The sequence below is a fragment of the Bidens hawaiensis genome, unplaced genomic scaffold, assembly GCF_021521415.1.
Source record: "Bidens hawaiensis isolate Kalapana, Puna unplaced genomic scaffold, B.hawaiensis_p1.1 tig00014923_1, whole genome shotgun sequence".
NCBI classification, from domain to species: Eukaryota; Viridiplantae; Streptophyta; class Magnoliopsida; order Asterales; family Asteraceae; genus Bidens; species Bidens hawaiensis.
In genome coordinates, this window is record NW_027492326.1 from 159,176 (window position 1) to 176,123 (window position 16,948).

A 16,948-nucleotide genomic window follows, 5' to 3' on the forward strand; every position below is an offset into this window, starting at 1 on the left:
GTATAAAATATTAGTTAATAAGTTACTTATAGTACAAAAATTTTTTTTATTTATATTTTAAAGTATTATTTTACTTTACAAAATATTAAAAAAAACAAATAATATTAAACTTTACAAAACACTTATTTTGAGTTTTTATCCGAATTCTTTATTTAAATATATTAGTTTTTTAATTGAGTCATCTACTCATCTTCACTTCAGTTCGATTTATCCCATCAGTGTTTATTTATAGAGGTGCATAAATTGGAGTTTTCAAATATTCGGGCTTGACGCCCTGCTTGCGGTGCGCATATAATGTATATATGTGTGAACCCTCGGGTGGGCAAAAGTAAAAGTGCACTAATTTTGACGTTATTTTACTAATCTCGTGAAAATAACGTTAAAAGTGGCGGAAGGTTAATCAGGCATCATGTGGTGGCGTTGATAGCCGAAAGACAAGGGCACATGCACCAATCAGCCGGTGTCCCTGATGATTGAGTGCTATGTGCCTTATGTCCAAGGCTTGATGCAAAACTACTATCGAGCCGGGGGTCTCACCGGAAGCAGCCTCTCTATCCCTATGGGATAGAGGTAAGACTGTCTACATCTTACCCTCCTCAGACCCTACCATAGCATTGCTATTGGTGGGATATACTGAGTACGATGATGATGATGAAATATTCGGGCTTGGATATGAAACAGTGTTTGGGTATGGTCGGGTATTGGAAAATCGGGTATTGGTAATAACCGGATAGGGTTCGGGTCCGGGTATTGCCTCTAAAAACCATGTCCTATGCATCGGGTTCGGGTCGGGTATAGCGCTGGGTATTCTAAAACTGGGTGTTTCAATACCCTATTTTTGGGTATTAGAAAAACCCTATTTGTGGGTTTTTTCGGGCTTTTTTCCGGGTTTTTATCAGGTATAGATTGAATTTTTTAAAAGTTGCACTTTTTAGGGATCTTTTTCAGGTATTTTTCGGGTATACATCGGGTATTTGAAATATTTGGTTTCCGGTATTGGAAAAACCCGGTTTAGGGTATGGACCAATTCGGGTTTTCGGGCATTAACGGGTACAAATCGGGTCCGGTTCGGGTTCGGGTTTTAGTACCGAAATACATACCCTATCCGTACCATACGAGTAAGGTCAGTTACGGGTTCGGGTATTAAAAACCCGGGTATTAAAAAAAGCGGTTCCGCGTTTGTATTTCGGGTCCGGTTTTTTTCTTTCACCTCTATTTATTTATGTGGGCTTCAAGAGAGAAAAATAGGCTATAATTGATGGGCCTGCTAATGGTTAAGACTTAAGACAGTAGTAAACACTGCATTACTGTAGTGTAAAGTATTAACCCCATTAAATGTATAATGGGCTTAACTTCATATTGGGCCAGTAAGTGACATATGACACTTTCTTTCTATCTTCAGAATCAAACACCATATGTTCAATATTTCTAAAGATTAAAAGCAGGATGAATATGTGATATGTCACTTTACCCCATTTAAACAGGCTCGATTTGTTATATAAACCATAATCAGTTTGACCTTTTTAACCCTTTTAATCTAGTTTTTACAACTCACTAACACAATTAACATGTTTACCACTCGACTATTACACATCAATCCGTTTGATACATTTAGATAAATAGTCAAACTGATTGTGTTCAGGTTACACGACTTTAAGTATGTGTGAGTTGTAGTTGATGCTTTTGGCACGAATAAAATATGGGTCGTATCCGGATTAAACATTCCAACCAGTCAACCCGTGACACAATTCGCACCCCTAACTTTGCATTGTCCTTTGTAGCATTCAGCATATTAAATTACATGATATAGAAAAGAAACTATTTATTTTGTCCACATAATATCACTCAATTTTTAGAATCAAACATGAAATTTTTAAGTTTAATATTTCTAAAGATTAAAAGCAAATATGTCACTTTAACCCGTTTAATCAGGTTCCAAGTTGTCATATCTAACTGTATTTAGTTTGACCTTTTTAACTCGGTCAATTAAAACAACCAACCCGTTTAATCGAGCTTTATAACATGTTTACAACATTTATAACACGTTTACAACTTGATTATTACACGCCAATCAGTTTGACACGTTTAGATAACAAGTTAAACAATCGTGTTTAGGTTACACAATTTTAAGTATGTAAGAGTTAAGAGTTGATGCTCTTTTAACACGAATAAAAATATGTTTCATGTTCGTGTGGAACATTTCACATTTCAACCTGACAACCCAACACAATTTACACCCTTAATTCAACACATTGGGTAATTAAACTCGAACATTCAACATTAAATTACATTCTATAGAAAATAAAGTATTTATTTTGTCCATATAGTATCAATCAATTCACCTACATCATCACATAACACCTATGATGAATTAAAACTCACCTGCAAAACATTTTAAATCCACCCGAATATCAGCCGCTTCCATCAAGATTTCCATTAGAGGCAAGGTGAGCCTGATATTGCTGCAAAAACACAATATAATCATCATCAACATTATTATTATTATTATTATTATTATTATTATTATTATTATTATTGTTATTGTTATTATTACTTGTAAAGGTAGTTCAACTTACAGCATGATACGCGTATGGTGATTTCCCTTGACGCTCAAAATGCTTAGCCATTACAGACCACTCGATCGGGCCCCATTCTTCCACTTCAAAGCAATTCCCAAGTGCAGATTTATACAACTAAAAGCAAACCGAAAGCTCAGTCCTTTATTCATAACTTACATTAACAAACAATTGACGTTTAACCGTTTGCATAATCGCACCTTAGTGGTATCAGTCAAAAGCTCACTCCCTGCAGGATATGACGCGTAAAACTGATCACCTCTTGAGTACCCAGCTCGGGTCCTGCAATAACAAATTTATTAAAAACATAATAATAAATAGGGTGTGGACTGTGCATGGTTCGGTTTGGTCTGTTTTGGGCTAAAACCAAACCAAAAAACGAAACTTCGGTTTTTGAATTTTTTAAAACCCGCATAAAAAATGGCCCAAAATAATGAATGTGGGCCTAAATCATTTTATTAATTAATAACTAACTGATTATTATTATACATATGGGATAAAATATTTGAGTTACATATTGATTAATATTTTATAAATTACTTAAACTAATAAAAAATGAAAATCTATAAATTCTGTTTAGTTTGGTTTTTCCAGTTTTTAATACTCACGAAACCAAAACCAACCGTATGTTTGGCTTTTACAAAACATAAAACCAGATCACTGGCCCATGTTTCGTTTGGTTTTTCGGCTTTCATTACATGCAAAACCAAAACCGAATCGTAAGTTCGGTTTCTACAAAAACATAAAACCAAGCTACCGGTTCTTGCTTCAGTTCGGTTTTTCCGTTTCATGCACTCTTGTAATAAAATATATAAAACAAATAACAGTATACGCACGTATTTGAGTTGTAAGCATAGCTAATGAGAGCCGAGAAAGAAAAAAATATTGTTTTCCCGACCGCTCTACGAAACTTCTGAATCTTTAAAATTTCATTCCACCCTTCATACAGCCTACTCATCTCCGACGACTGATCATAAAACAGTTACACAATTTCCTGTAAATTATAACAAATCCCAGTGACGCATTTCATCAAACACTTGGTGTGCACAAAAGAATAGGTTAAAAAAAAACATTTGCAAGTTTTGTCATATACCCAGATTCATACCACAAGAATAAACAAATTTAAGTGATTTGGCACTTAAACAGCAAATTCAGGGTTTTTTTATTATTTTTTTGAAGAATTGAAATCATAAAGTGATAACTAAAGGTTCTTAATTTGCAATTGGAAGTTGAATTGGAAACTGAGAACATAAATTAATTGATTTGAAGCGTATGTCTGGTCTAGACTCTAGAATTTGATCATAAGTTGATAGTAATATTAAACCCTAAAAGCAATTGGCAGTTAGATGAGTTTAATAATTGGGATATTATCACTTACCAGAAAACAACCGGCTGTTCTGCTTCTCCGGTAAACTAACGGAGATCGGAGTATGCAAAATGTTATTGTTTAGATTACTAGTTTTTTAGACGGGTTAAGGTGTGTAACCGAGCCGAGCCTTCGACTCGTTTTGACTACGGTCGTTCACGAGTCGAGCCAGAGTGAGTTCAAGCTTAAGCTCGAAATTAAACGAGACGACTAATCTAGGCTCGAGCTTGATTTTGAAGTTAGACGAGCCTAAGATTGATCAAACGAGTCAAGCTTAGGACGAGTTTGGCTCAGTTACAAAAATGAGCCAACTCAACAACTCATGTTGTTTTAAATCAAGTTTTTTTTTTGCTAGCTTTATTCGGGCTTTTATCGAACGATCTACAAGCCCGAGATTCGAGCTGTGAGATTTTTGAACGGCCACAATTTTGACTTACGAAGACTTGAGCTCAAGCTCGGCTCTTTTCAAGCACTTTTTCTAAAGCTTGAGAGTTGCTCTGCAAGCTTGGAGTATGGCTAGTTTATCATTTATCAGTTCATTTATATACATTCTTTTTATTATTTGTATATATTTTAAGAAACACCTTAAATGAGCTTACGTCCGGTGAAGTGTTAATTTAATACACAATAGTCCAAAAGAAACGAAACTTAAATTTACATAAGGTTTGAAATCATGCTCGATAACTAAACGAGCTTTATTTGAGGCTCGGGTTGGGCTCCAGCTCAAAAAAACTCGGCTTGTTTCGAACTTTTTATTTATTCGAGCTTGAGTAACTCGCAAGTAGCTTGGCTCATTTGCACCACTAATATCATTGTGTGATACAAAGTGGGGGTCATCTGTTGAGTCACGAATTAGATATCCATAAAACCCACGACTACATTTTATCATTCTGTAAAATATGTTGTCTCAAACTAAACATTGGTTTCAATTCGATTTTTAACTTGGAACAAGGCAAATGAAACTTGATTAATATATAAACCATAGGTTAAACTATAAATGAAATATATTACTTTGTAGTTGATTAATTTCAACTTTTCACTCTTTACTGGTTAGCAGCTGTCTTTTTTAAATTGTGAGAGTTTAAGTCTTGTGATTTTCAGAAATGTAAACTGCGTAAGTTCGAGTTGACTTAGAAAGTACGTTAGAGTTCAAGTCCGGTAGTTAGCCGATGTTCTTTAAAAACACAAATGAAACTCAATATAGGGTTGTTCATAAAGCTAGAGTCTTGTAGCTCACTCGATAAAACTCTAATAAAACTTGCTAAAAAAAACTTGATACGAAACGACTTTAGATGAGCTGACTCACTTTTGTAACCAAGCCGAGCTCGACCTCATGGCTCGGCTCGTCGACTCAATCTTACGTTCATTTAACTTCAAGATAGAGCTCGAGCCTATCCAAGCTGCCTCGTTTAATTTCGAGCTCCAATTAAAGGATGACCTCAGGATGGTATCGGTACCGTAAACATTCATCCTTAGCTCAACTCAGGCTTAACTCGTGAACAACCCTATACATACTTGACGAGTCTCATCCAGTTGGGTCGGGTCGGGTCGGGTCATTTTTATTTAGCTTGACAACTATAGTGGGCCGGGCCACTACTGGTCACTCTTTACTGAAAAACCCTAAACCCTCAATCATCACCAACATATATTATTATATTTAAATCTCCGGTACACACCACCAACACCAACCCACCGGAGTAATAATAATAATAATAATAATAATAGCAATGGCGAAGCGTTTAATTCCAACACTCAACAGAGTACTTGTCGAGAAGATCACTGCACCGTCCAAAACCACCGCCGGTATCCTCTTACCAGAAACATCATCAAAGGTAATATTAATTATTAATATTAATATACTTAAATATTAATTATATATTAGTTGTGTTTTGTTTTGGATGTGGGTTTTGATTGGTTAGTTGATTTGAGTTGTTTATTGTGTAGTTGAATTCAGCTAAAGTTATTGCTGTGGGTCCCGGAATTCGTGATATTAAAGGTGATACGGTTCCGGTGGGTGTTAAGGAAGGTGACACGGTGTTGTTGCCGGAGTATGGTGGTACTCAAGTTAAGCTCGGTGAAAAAGAGTACGTGTTTTTATATTATTATTTAATGCTGAAATATCGGATATCCGTAAATTTTACAACTTGCAAAACACTAACAATTGTAGCAAGTATGAACTGATTAAGACTCCGAACACCAACATTAAACACTACAATTTGAAAATTGAGACTTAAAATATCGGGAATGTTGGTTATATATGACTGATATTTCATATGAGGACCGATAACCGAGATAAGTAGTTAATGCTGAAAATATTGGATATTGGTCAATGACCGATATTTGAGATGTTGGTATTTTTACTTTTTAAAGTATGTTTGGGATTGAGTTTGAAAAATGCTTATCGGCTTAGTGACTTTTTCAAAAAGCCATTTTGAGAAGCCAGAATTTGGGGATTTCGAAAAACTGCTTATTAACACTTTTAAAAAGCTAAAATGAAAAAAAAATTTGTGATTGCCAAACACATTTTAACTTATTGGCTTTTTGAAAACATCAATAAGCATTTTTCAAACTCAACCTCAAACATGTTGTTAATGTCATGTAAAATTCATATATATATAGAAAAGAGTTCAAATAAAAAACAAGTGTTTTGTGAGAAGTGTGAGAAGAGCTTTAAAATAAAACAAACCACCTAAATATGACACTATACAATGTAAATATGAAACAATACAATTATTTAGAAACTACCAATCTCAACCACTAGATCATAGATCCAAAGGCCTAGATCTATTCTTATTCTTCTCACAAAAATATTGTTTTTTACATTAACCCTACCCTATATATATATATATATATATATATATATATATATATAATTTATATATATATAGCAAAATTACACTAATAATTCTGTATACTTAAAACACAAACAATCGTAGCAAGTAGGAACTTAAAACACTAACATTGAACATTAAAAGTTGATAATCAAGACTTAAAACGGGAATATCGGTGATATATCGGTCAATACCGCCGATATTATTGGTACAAATATTTTGACTGATATTTCACCAAGGGACCGATAACCGATATATCATATCGTTGATATCGACTGCATAGTTGGTTGATGCATATTTGTGTAGTTAAGTTAATATATTGTGGTACTTGATGCTTTAATTAGGTTAACAATATGAATTAAAAGAATTCATGAAAAACTGTCTTGTAGTATTAGCGTGAGTGTGTAACTAGGCCTGTAAACGAACCGAACGTTCGGTGAACTGTTCGTGAACCGTTCGGCGGGAAGTTCGTTTATGTTCGTTTATTTAATAAACGAACGAACATGAACACAAAATTTGTGTTCGTTTAATTAAATGAACGAATATGAACACATGTTCCGTTCGTTCATTTATGTTCTTGAACGTTCGTTTATGTTCGTGTATTTAATAATAGAAAATAATTAAATATTATTTGGATATGTCATCTGTTTAAAGGTTTTATATTTGTTAATTTGTGTTCATTTATGTGTTTTCAGATTTAAGTTTGTTTGTGTTCATTCACATTGGTTCATATATGTTTATTTATGTTCATTTATCTTTGTTTAGTTATGTTTGTTTAGATTTTAAACAAACGAACATAAACGAACACAAATGTCCATTTTAAAATAAACGCACATGAACATAAATATTTGTTCGATTAATTATAAAGTTAAATGAACGAACACGAATATGCCCTTGTTCGTGTTCATTCGATTCATGGCTTTCAATATTCACTTTGATGAATACATCGGTCTTATTCTCTAGCCTCTACCGATTTTATTAGTGTTCGTTTGTGTTCGTGAACACATTAATTTTCTTAATGAACGAACACGAACATAAAATCTCGTTCGGTAAGTGTTCGTGAACCGTTCATGAACACTATTTCTTAACGAACGAACATGAACAAGGCCTTGTTCGTGTTTGATCGGTTCGTTTACAGCCCTATGTGTAACTAAGCGGTAATAACCTAGTTTGGGTAATAAAGAGACATTTGGAGTCAAGTTAGTAAGTTTGGTCGTTTCGTGTCATGTTTCCACGAGAACAAAGTTATAGTTGTTTGCCAACAGCTAAAAGATTTGATCTTGTGTTGAATTGCTCGTAAACATTAAGCGTTTTGATGCGATCGCTTGAAAGCTGAAAATTCATCAAGGTTGTGAATTTATCGCAAAAGATGGCATCCAGAACGATGGTTTTAAGTTTTAACTCGTATAAGTTGATAATCAGTCGGGCTTTTATAAACAATATCTATACGTAAATTTCATGTTTGAATTGGCCCTATCATTCACCGCCCTCCACATCAATTTTCGTGTTTATTTTGAACATAAATGATGGCTTCATAGTACGGGTTTGTGCTTTCCGAATCTCGGTTTATAGAAAAGTATGAACTTTTAGTTCCACTTTTCTTATTCAACCTTCGATTCTTACCCTTCTTCACATTCCCGCCTCCATACGCCATTACATTTTATTACGTTTTTCGTTATCATTTGACCAAAGTAGTTGACTTTGACTTTGACTTTGCTTTGTTTTTGCTAACATTTGTAGTTTAACAAGTTTTAATATTTGATGCAGGTATCATTTGTTCAGGGATGAGGACATTTTGGGAACTTTGCATGACTAATTAATTGTTTGCAAACAGAAAGCTTTGCTTGATGTCTGGATGTTCTGATGTTATGTTTTAAGATACTAGACTAGATTTGATGACAGATGGTGTTATATTCCAAGTTCATAATTGCAATGCAATAACATTTTTACATGAGATAATGCTTGTTTTTTCTGCCATTTAATCTTTATTTGCATCTTCTGCTTATATATTATGCAGTTTGTAATTTTTTAAAAAATTAAATTTTGATTTGTTAATAATTAGATCTTATGATATTACCATACTATGCTCATGTAATCATAGCTTGTTAAATTAAACAAGTTAAATAGATCAATCCGAACATTACATGCTTCTCAAATACTTATAAACCTAAATTTAGGTAATATAATACACCGATAAACCACAGTAGCAAATCAATATTGCAGACTCGTCTATACTCGGTCTTTACTCCATTACTCGTTCATTAATCCACCATTAAGTGAAAAAAAAATCTCTAAAAATAATAAACGAAAACGTGCCATTTCGACAAATTAGGATATTATGTTGCTACTCGAGAAGCTTGTTACAAGCACCAACACCTATAGCAGCAGCTAGATGCCAACCGGCATGTAGATATGGTATTTCAGGAAACAAATCATCCGCCACGAAAAATGCACCACCTAAAAGTGCTGACATTTTGTGAACGTTATGCACGAGTTTAAGTTCAGGATTTTTAACCGCTCTTCTTGCAAATGCAACCTGAAAACAAAAACAAAAATTATTAACATACACTTTAAAAATTGCCCAAAAAGTGTTACGCTTTGTGAACTGTTTAGCAGGAAGTTCGTTTATGTTTGCTAATTTAAAAAATGAACGAAAATGAATAAATTTTTTTGATCATTTAGTTAAACGAACAATTACGAACACATGTCTCGTTTGTTCAGTTATGTTCGTGAACGTACGTTTATTTTCATTTGTTAATTTACATTTTTTTTATAGTTATTCATATATGTTCTAGTGAATATATCCATTAATATCTTATTGCCACATTACTGTTCGTTTATAAACGAGCATACATAATCGAACACGAACATGTTCATTTTCTTAACGAACCAACACAAATAAGAAAAGCATGTTTGTGTTAGTCTGTTTGTTCGGTTAAAATTAAAAGAACGAGCACGAACATCCTCCATTAATGTTCATTCGGTTCGTTTACAAGCCTACCTCCATCATCCCAGTATGAACAGCTGAAACCATGATCGGTTGAATCGGAAGACACAAATCGGATGCAGCCACTAATAGTTTCGGGTTTTCGTCACTAAGAGCCCTCGATAAGCACTTCAAATTAATAAAACAACAATTATTTAACATTTAGAGGATAATCTGTTGTACATTCTGTTTATATATATTGTACCAGTTTCAAATATAAGAAAATTTACGATAACTTTATATTAAAAATAGTTCCAATTACAATAAAGAGGCAGGTAAGCGGGCAACAAGCTGTGCCGCCACCCCCTTTTGAATGGCATACTCGTCAAATGAAACTAACTAACCTGCATACTCGTCATGGTCCGAAATTGACGCAGTCGTCCTTTAATGGATCCATGGAACGTTGACGGATGACTTACTGGTACGTGTTTTAGATACAAATTCCACTGCTCTTGATGCTTGGTCTCGCATCAAATCTATTTTTTCTGAATAATAAAGGTGCAAGAGCGGCCGCGCTTGAACATGAGTTTAATAATCTCACGCTTAAAACCATGCGTCCTCTTGAAACCTATTGTCAGAAACTAAAAGAATTGGCAGACCAGCTCAAACTGTCCGGTAAATGAGCAACGCCTCGTGTTAACACGAGGCTTTGCGCATTTACCGGACAATCCAAATCATTGAGCTGGTCTGCGAATTCTTTTAGTTTCTGACAATAGGTTTCAAGAGGACGCATGGTTTTGAGCGTGAGATTATTAAAATCATGTTCAAGCGCGGCCGCTCTTGTACCTTTATTATTCGGAAAAATAGATTATGACGCTAGACTAAGCATCAAGAGCAGTCGAATTTGTATCTAAAACACGCACCATCAAGTCATCCGTCAACGTCCTGTAGATCCATTTAAGGACGACTGCGTCAATTTTGGACCATGACGCGTATGCAGGTTTGTTAGTTTCATTTGAAACTGGTACAATATATATAAACAGAATGTACAACAGATTATCCTCTAAATGAGGGATAACAAAATATAAATAAATTTCAAAGTCAATGAAGTAAGTTCTGATATATATAGTACATATATATATATCGGTTGAGTAGTAACATAAATGTGTTTTAAGTTTTTAACTAACCACTGTGGCGGCAGCTATCATCGTGTAATCGGCCCATCTTAAATACTTTCTCCACCTCCCTTTAGAAGAATGGTACAAACTCGAAGTGATACCAACTCCAGTTAACGAATTCGCATAAAGCTTAGAATTTAAATTCTTTCTGGGAATTCAAAATAATAAAAGTTTAGTATTTGCGCGCTTCAACAATTTTCTTTACAAATTATTCTAGTTCCATTTTTTTTAGGACCAACAGAGTTATGTTCATGTTTACTTTTGTTGGTGTTCGCTCGGTTATATTCGTTTATGTTCGTTCATCCATGTTTAGTTATGTTTGTTCGTGAACCATGCGTTTTTACTATTAACGAGCGAACATAAATGAGCACAAATACATTCATTTTCTGAATGAACAATCATGAACAAGAACACGAACATGCATCGTTCGCGTGCGTTCGATTTGTTTACAAGCCTAATAATTCACGAGTTTAAGTAAATGAGTAAAATCAAAATAAATAGATAAAAAATGAAATAGGTCAAATGAGTCAAAAGTCAACCAAGCATACTTTTGATAAATAAAACCTGATAAAAGTTTATAAAAGACACATACAAAATAACTGTCTGACCATGACCCGTTTGACCCGTCACCCAAACGGGCCAACCCGTTCGTTTTTCTACTTTTTATCCAACATACCTTGGAGCTTGAATACCAACAGCAATAAAAGGAATGGAAGTAGCTACATTTGCAATTCTTTCACCAAGATGTCTATCACCTGCCACATTTAAAAAAAAAATAAACGTTAAACGCTATAGTCTATCGATAACTAACTAAACAAATGCATTGTTGTACAACTGTTTATACCGTGCATACAACCATGAATCGGTCTCAAACATGACGGTCTCTGGTCCCATACTCTCCTAACAAAACAAGAAAAATGTTAATAATATTTTACATATACTAATAATATTAGTGACAAGATAATAAGTTTATAGGCTGCTAACTGCACAGTATGAACTCTTAAGAGCTGAGTAACGCCTATGGTTAACCGTCCGTGTGTTGACTGGTCAAAGTTACCATTTTGAGAGATTTCTTGTAACTCAAATGGTGAATGCTGAATAATATGAACTCCATGAACATAAGAGTTGTTCCTGTGTTGACTTGAGTTTGTTGGCCCATAAGTCAACTGGCAACCAGTCAACACTTGACTGATTGCCAACAATGTTATAGGAATTGTAATATTAACCTGAAATCAAATTAAAGCTTTATTATAAAATCAATCTTTAATTCCCATGAACACTAGAGTATTTGGTGGAACATGACTTAGGGTTGTGCATGAAACCAAAAAAAAAAAAAAACGATCCGAAACGGAAAAAACTGAACTGACGGTTTGGTTTTATGTTTTTGTAAAAACTGAACTTTCGGTTCTGTTTTTTTTGCTTGTAATAAAAATTGAAAAAAACCGATCTAAAACAAAAACAGCCGGTTTGGTTTTATATTTTTGTAAAAACTGAACTTTCGGTTCTGTTTTTGGTTTTGCATGTAATAAAAACTGAAAAAAAACCATTCTAAAACAAAAACAGACGGTTTGGTTTTATGTTTTTGTAAAAACTGAACTTCCGGTTCTGTTTTGGGTTTTAATGTAATAAAAACAAAAAAAAACGGACCGAGACAAAAACCGACAGTTTGGTTTTACATTTTCGTAAAAACTTAACTTTTGGTTCGGTTTTGGTTTGGAATGTAACAGAAACCTTAAAAACCAAACCGAATTTATAGATTTTCATTTTTTATTTCGAATTTTAAGTAATTTATAAGAATTTATAAATAGTCAAACCGAAATATTTTAGTTCAAATGTATAATAATTAACTAATGATTAATTAACAAAAAAAAATATTACTCCAAAATTTATTATTTTGGGCCAAATTTTTTTTCGGCCCAAAAATTTCACGCAAAAATGGCAATACTTAAAAAACCGAACCCAACTCAAACAAAAACCGAAAAAATCAAAACCGAACCATTTTTTAAAAAAACTTGGTTTTAGCCCAAACCCGACCCAAACCGAACTGTGCAGCCCCCTATATCATGTAGTGTTCTATAATATTAACTTGAAATTTGTCAAGAAAGATAATATTACAGTTAATAAAAGAAGTTAAAATATTAAAGCAATAAACTTTAAGCATCTGATAACATATAAACTAAAATTCTAAAGCTTATAACCAATATGAATTAAGAGAACAGTACTTTTACACCGGGACAATTACATACTAACGGCAGATAGATGGGCAACAAGCTGCGCCGCTACCCCCTTCTGAATAGCAAACCCTACCCTACTAAACACAACGTTCCCTTTAGCATGGGCGGAGTTACTGCTGACCACCTGCTGAACCCGCTTAAGGAACTGAACCGCGTCAGGGCCGAGAGCGCCAAAGGTGTCAAAAGCAAACGGTACGAACACGTGCTGATTCTCAAGGCAAGCTTTCTCGTGCTTAGCTACTTTACCCGCCTCTGCCTTGTTTACGCATGACCCACCACAAACCCGTGGTCCCGTAGCCCAACGAGGGGGGACACACCTGTCAAATCAACGCACGCGTGCTTCCCTTTTTCCCATCCAAAAACAAGAATGTCAGCAGTCGTAGGGTTGATCTCCCATCTAAAGGGTCGGTTAAGAAGTTAACCGGGGCTTCCTTTTTTTCCGAGATCCCGGCCCGCTTAAGGACGTCGTAAAGCACATCTCGAACTAGATCATGTCGATATTTAAAGCCCGGTAATTCTTTGCAATGGACTGCATGCTCCCCAAAAGAATCCAAACAAGTTTTTCGGCATACGGGACACGGGTCATCCACCGGGAAAAGGGGTACCAATAACCGGTATTTGAGGATGGCCCGATATTCCACTGCCGACATACATTGCCCTAAACCTTCGATGGGAACAACTGACAGGAAAATCACATATTTACCTACAAATTGTTGTTGGAACTAGAAGAACTTATGTGGGTATGAATCAAGAAGATGTAAGAGTTGAGTTAAAACAAGAATCTTGGCATATTCGTTGGTACTTTGATTGAGCTTATTATGTAATTTCTGGTTTTCCAGTAGGACAGTCAAAAGTTGTTGGCATGTTATGTTTCATGGGCCCACAAGTGATATTATTGAATGACTTGTTAATTTATGATTGGGCTTTTGTTAGTGATATGATTATAAGTCAAAGCCCGAACTTTGGCCCAATAAACTTTAGTAGGGCTTTTTTTTCTTACAATGGTTAATAGTGGTGCATAAATCGTTCGAATACCCGGTTCCGGGAATGGAATCAGATTCGGGTATGACGAGGTATTGGAAATCAGGTATTGGGAATACCTAGGTTAGGTTCGGGTTCGAGTATTGTCTCTAAAAATCATACTTATACACCGGGTTTGAGTCGGGTATAGAACCAGATTCTAAAACCGAGTATTTGAATACCCTATTTTCGGGCATTTAAAAAACCCTAGTTTTGAGTTTTCTCGTGCTTTTTTTCCGACTATTTTTCAGGTATAGACAAGAGTTTTTTAAGGGACTACATTTTTTTGGGTTATGTTTTGGGTTTTTTTAAAAAATTTCGGATATAAATCTGTTATTTGAAAAACCGGTTTCAGGTATTGGAAAAACCCGATTCTGATTTTCGGGTATGACCAGGTACAAATGGGGTCTAGTTACGGGTATGAGTTTTGGTATTGGAATGCATACTCTATCCGTACCCGTTTTCGGATACGGGTTCGGGTAATAAAAATCCAGGTATAAAATAACCCGGTCCCAGGTTTGTTTTTTGGATCCGATTCTGGTTCCGTGTTCGGGTTTTTTGTGCACCTCTACTGGTTAATAGTTGTGAAAACAAACAGGTTGTTGAATCGAAACCAAGCCAAGAATGAACCGCTGCAAAGACTGGTTTGAAACCGAACCGAACCAAACCAAACCACTGATTTAAGATCAGTTCGAGAACCGCTCCATGTGATATCGCTTTGATGAATTCGGTTAATTATACACATACACTAATAATTAAGCCATAAAAGCCGGTTCTCAGATGAAAGAAGAAATCAAAGGTATCAAATGAAAACAAAAGACCCGTATTTTGATTACATTATAGCCTTGAATAAGTAATGCTCCATTACCATTTATGATCATAGTTTTCGTTGCTACTTGTAGGACAAATTATTTAAAGGATTAACAACATATTTACCCATTACAAATGTTCCAACCTAGCGACAATAGAATGAAAAGTATGATCATCAATAGTTATCAACGTCGGATACTTTTCTCATCCTACAAAAATCTTAAAAGCCGGACGGGAAGCTAATCTTTACTAACATATACGAATTACCAATAAATAGTCCGTTGGAGATAAATTCCAACAGAAAACGACCACTTTTGGACTTACCCACGTCAATGGTCCATTGAGAATCCAGAAATAATAATCTCAACTTCACGGGTAAGTGTATATAGATGAGTATTTTTTATTTTCATGTTCTTAGTTTGGTGGGATCCGTCGTTGATCCATTGGTAATTACCGAGAGATCGACCCCGTCAGTCTTGCTTCTTTCCTATCGGTTTCAAATTTAGTTTGGTTATTCCGGTTCAACTTTATTTTACTCGCTTTGTATTAAAATTTATTTTCAATTTTTTTTGAATAAAACTATTTTATATAACCTAAACCGAGCTACATTTGGATATTGGGTAAGCGAGCAACAAGTTGCGCCGCTATCCCCTTTTGAATCGCAAAGCCTATTCTACTAAATATAAATCCTTGGTTCCTCGGGCTCTGCGAGTCATTGTGGACCACCTTCTGCACTCGCTCCAAGAAGCGAACCGCCTCGGGAGCTAGGGATCCACATGTGTCGAAGGCAAATGGAATAAACACGTGCTGATTCTTCAAACAAGCTGCCTCATGCTTAGCAATCTTCTTAGATTCCGCTCTCAAAACCGCATGTCCCGGTACGAAGCCACCGTCTCTCAGTCCCACCAACGGGGTCACTCCAGTGAGGTCAACACACGCATGCTTACCCCCTACCCAGCCAAACACAAGAACGTCCGCAGGATGCAGGTAGATCTTCCCTCCCGCGGATCAGTCAGAAAGTTAACAGATGCCTCTTTTTTGGCTGAGATCCTGACACGCTTAAGCACATCCCATAACACATCTCTAACCTATTTTCAAATTGCTATTATTATTTTCTTATATGTATATATCCTCGTGTTCTAAAAAACCAATTGGGCCCAGTCTATCTTTTGACTATTGATTTGTATGGGCAGTTGTATGTCGGCAGCTTGGGGGATTACTGACTTGACAGAGGAAAAAAAAACAGCTAGGGTAGTAGAATTTATATATATTTGTGGAAGTTGCACATTTACAACAATTTTCAATTTTTATTGTGTTCATCATTAACCATTAAAATTGTGAAACACAATGGTCCTAGATCATGACACCATCTCAAAATGAAATTTGTAAACAAATAGTGTTTTGGGTGCCGTTATCTAAAAACCAAGAATTGCTGTTTTTTCTTGATTAAATCACCATTAATGAAAATTATTATTTTTTCTAGATATTTTAAAAACATCGATATCGTTAGTTTTTTTTAACTTCTTTTAATGGCTTTACATTTTTTTTATCACTCACGGGGTTAATGGATGTATGTTTCTACCGTGCAACTAAGTTGGTTACGTAGATTATACTAAGATAAATGTTTGAATTCGTATTACTCTATAAGCTTATCTTTGATACGAAACTATTTAATTTTAAAACACAAATAAAACAAAGTATATGTGTCTATATGATAAAAACTTATTAAAAGTTTGTGAAATTACAAGCCAATAAATGGGTCGTCTAGTAACTGATATCAATGTATTGAAAGTTGAAACTCGTACATTGATTCAAAATTTTTGGTAATATTATATCATTTAGAAACTTCACTAAAGTATTTTACAGGTTTTCTAATATTCCATGGGGACATGAGCTATATATTACTTTTTTTTAATATTGTACAGTCCACTCCATCGAAAGAAGTTTTTTTATGAATAAAATTGTAATTTAAAATAGATAATTTATCAACTTATCTAAATGTTTAAT

The 16,948-nt window shown here is 34.8% G+C and overlaps 3 protein-coding genes across 4 annotated transcripts; 1 reads left to right on the plus strand and 2 right to left on the minus strand.

The window, feature by feature from the left end:
• Positions 1-2,273: 2,273 nt before the first annotated feature.
• LOC143548168 (uncharacterized) lies at positions 2,274-4,018 on the minus strand. 2 transcript variants are annotated; one of them, XM_077039406.1, is made up of 5 exons: positions 3,955-4,018; positions 3,413-3,570; positions 2,777-2,858; positions 2,577-2,693; positions 2,274-2,462 (listed from the first exon to the last, which is right to left on the minus strand). In XM_077039406.1, exons 2-5 carry the CDS (start codon positions 3,532-3,534, stop codon positions 2,412-2,414), a joined length of 372 nt encoding a protein of 123 aa, XP_076895521.1. In that variant the 5' UTR covers positions 3,535-3,570; positions 3,955-4,018; the 3' UTR covers positions 2,274-2,411. The 2 variants fall into 2 exon arrangements, with proteins under 2 accessions (XP_076895521.1, XP_076895520.1); XM_077039405.1 differs by lacking the exon at positions 3,955-4,018 and having other exon boundaries at positions 3,413-3,597.
• Positions 4,019-5,636: 1,618 nt separating this feature from the next.
• On the plus strand, positions 5,637-8,743 carry LOC143548169 (10 kDa chaperonin, mitochondrial-like). Its single transcript, XM_077039407.1, has 3 exons — positions 5,637-5,774; positions 5,887-6,026; positions 8,541-8,743. Exons 1-3 carry the CDS (start codon positions 5,670-5,672, stop codon positions 8,587-8,589), a joined length of 294 nt encoding a protein of 97 aa, XP_076895522.1. The 5' UTR covers positions 5,637-5,669; the 3' UTR covers positions 8,590-8,743.
• Positions 8,744-8,979: 236 nt separating this feature from the next.
• LOC143548170 (uncharacterized) lies at positions 8,980-13,915 on the minus strand. The gene is made up of 7 exons (XM_077039408.1): positions 13,815-13,915; positions 11,862-12,103; positions 11,722-11,777; positions 11,554-11,632; positions 10,887-11,025; positions 9,775-9,888; positions 8,980-9,309 (listed from the first exon to the last, which is right to left on the minus strand). Exons 3-7 carry the CDS (start codon positions 11,726-11,728, stop codon positions 9,118-9,120), a joined length of 531 nt encoding a protein of 176 aa, XP_076895523.1. The 5' UTR covers positions 11,729-11,777; positions 11,862-12,103; positions 13,815-13,915; the 3' UTR covers positions 8,980-9,117.
• Positions 13,916-16,948: the final 3,033 nt, after the last annotated feature.

What these genes read in the sequence shown, in the direction of transcription:
- LOC143548168 (XM_077039406.1), bottom strand. Translation starts at nt 3,534, where the DNA reads ATGAGTAGGCTGTATGAAGGGTGGAATGAAATTTTAAAGATTCAGAAG. An exon ending in TATGCTTACAACTCAAATAC is followed by an intron (nt 2,859 to 3,412) that starts GTGCGTATACTG and finishes TTGTTATTGCAG; the next exon opens with GACCCGAGCTGGGTACTCAA. An exon ending in CACCATACGCGTATCATGCT is followed by an intron (nt 2,463 to 2,576) that starts GTAAGTTGAACT and finishes GTGTTTTTGCAG; the next exon opens with CAATATCAGGCTCACCTTGC.
- LOC143548169 (XM_077039407.1), top strand. Translation starts at nt 5,670, where the DNA reads ATGGCGAAGCGTTTAATTCCAACACTCAACAGAGTACTTGTCGAGAAG. An exon ending in TACCAGAAACATCATCAAAG is followed by an intron (nt 5,775 to 5,886) that starts GTAATATTAATT and finishes TTTATTGTGTAG; the next exon opens with TTGAATTCAGCTAAAGTTAT. An exon ending in GTTAAGCTCGGTGAAAAAGA is followed by an intron (nt 6,027 to 8,540) that starts GTACGTGTTTTT and finishes TATTTGATGCAG; the next exon opens with GTATCATTTGTTCAGGGATG.
- LOC143548170 (XM_077039408.1), bottom strand. An exon ending in TGATAGCTGCCGCCACAGTG is followed by an intron (nt 9,889 to 10,886) that starts GTTAGTTAAAAA and finishes ATTAATTTGAAG; the next exon opens with TGCTTATCGAGGGCTCTTAG. An exon ending in TTCATACTGGGATGATGGAG is followed by an intron (nt 9,310 to 9,774) that starts GTAGGCTTGTAA and finishes TTTTGTTTTCAG; the next exon opens with GTTGCATTTGCAAGAAGAGC.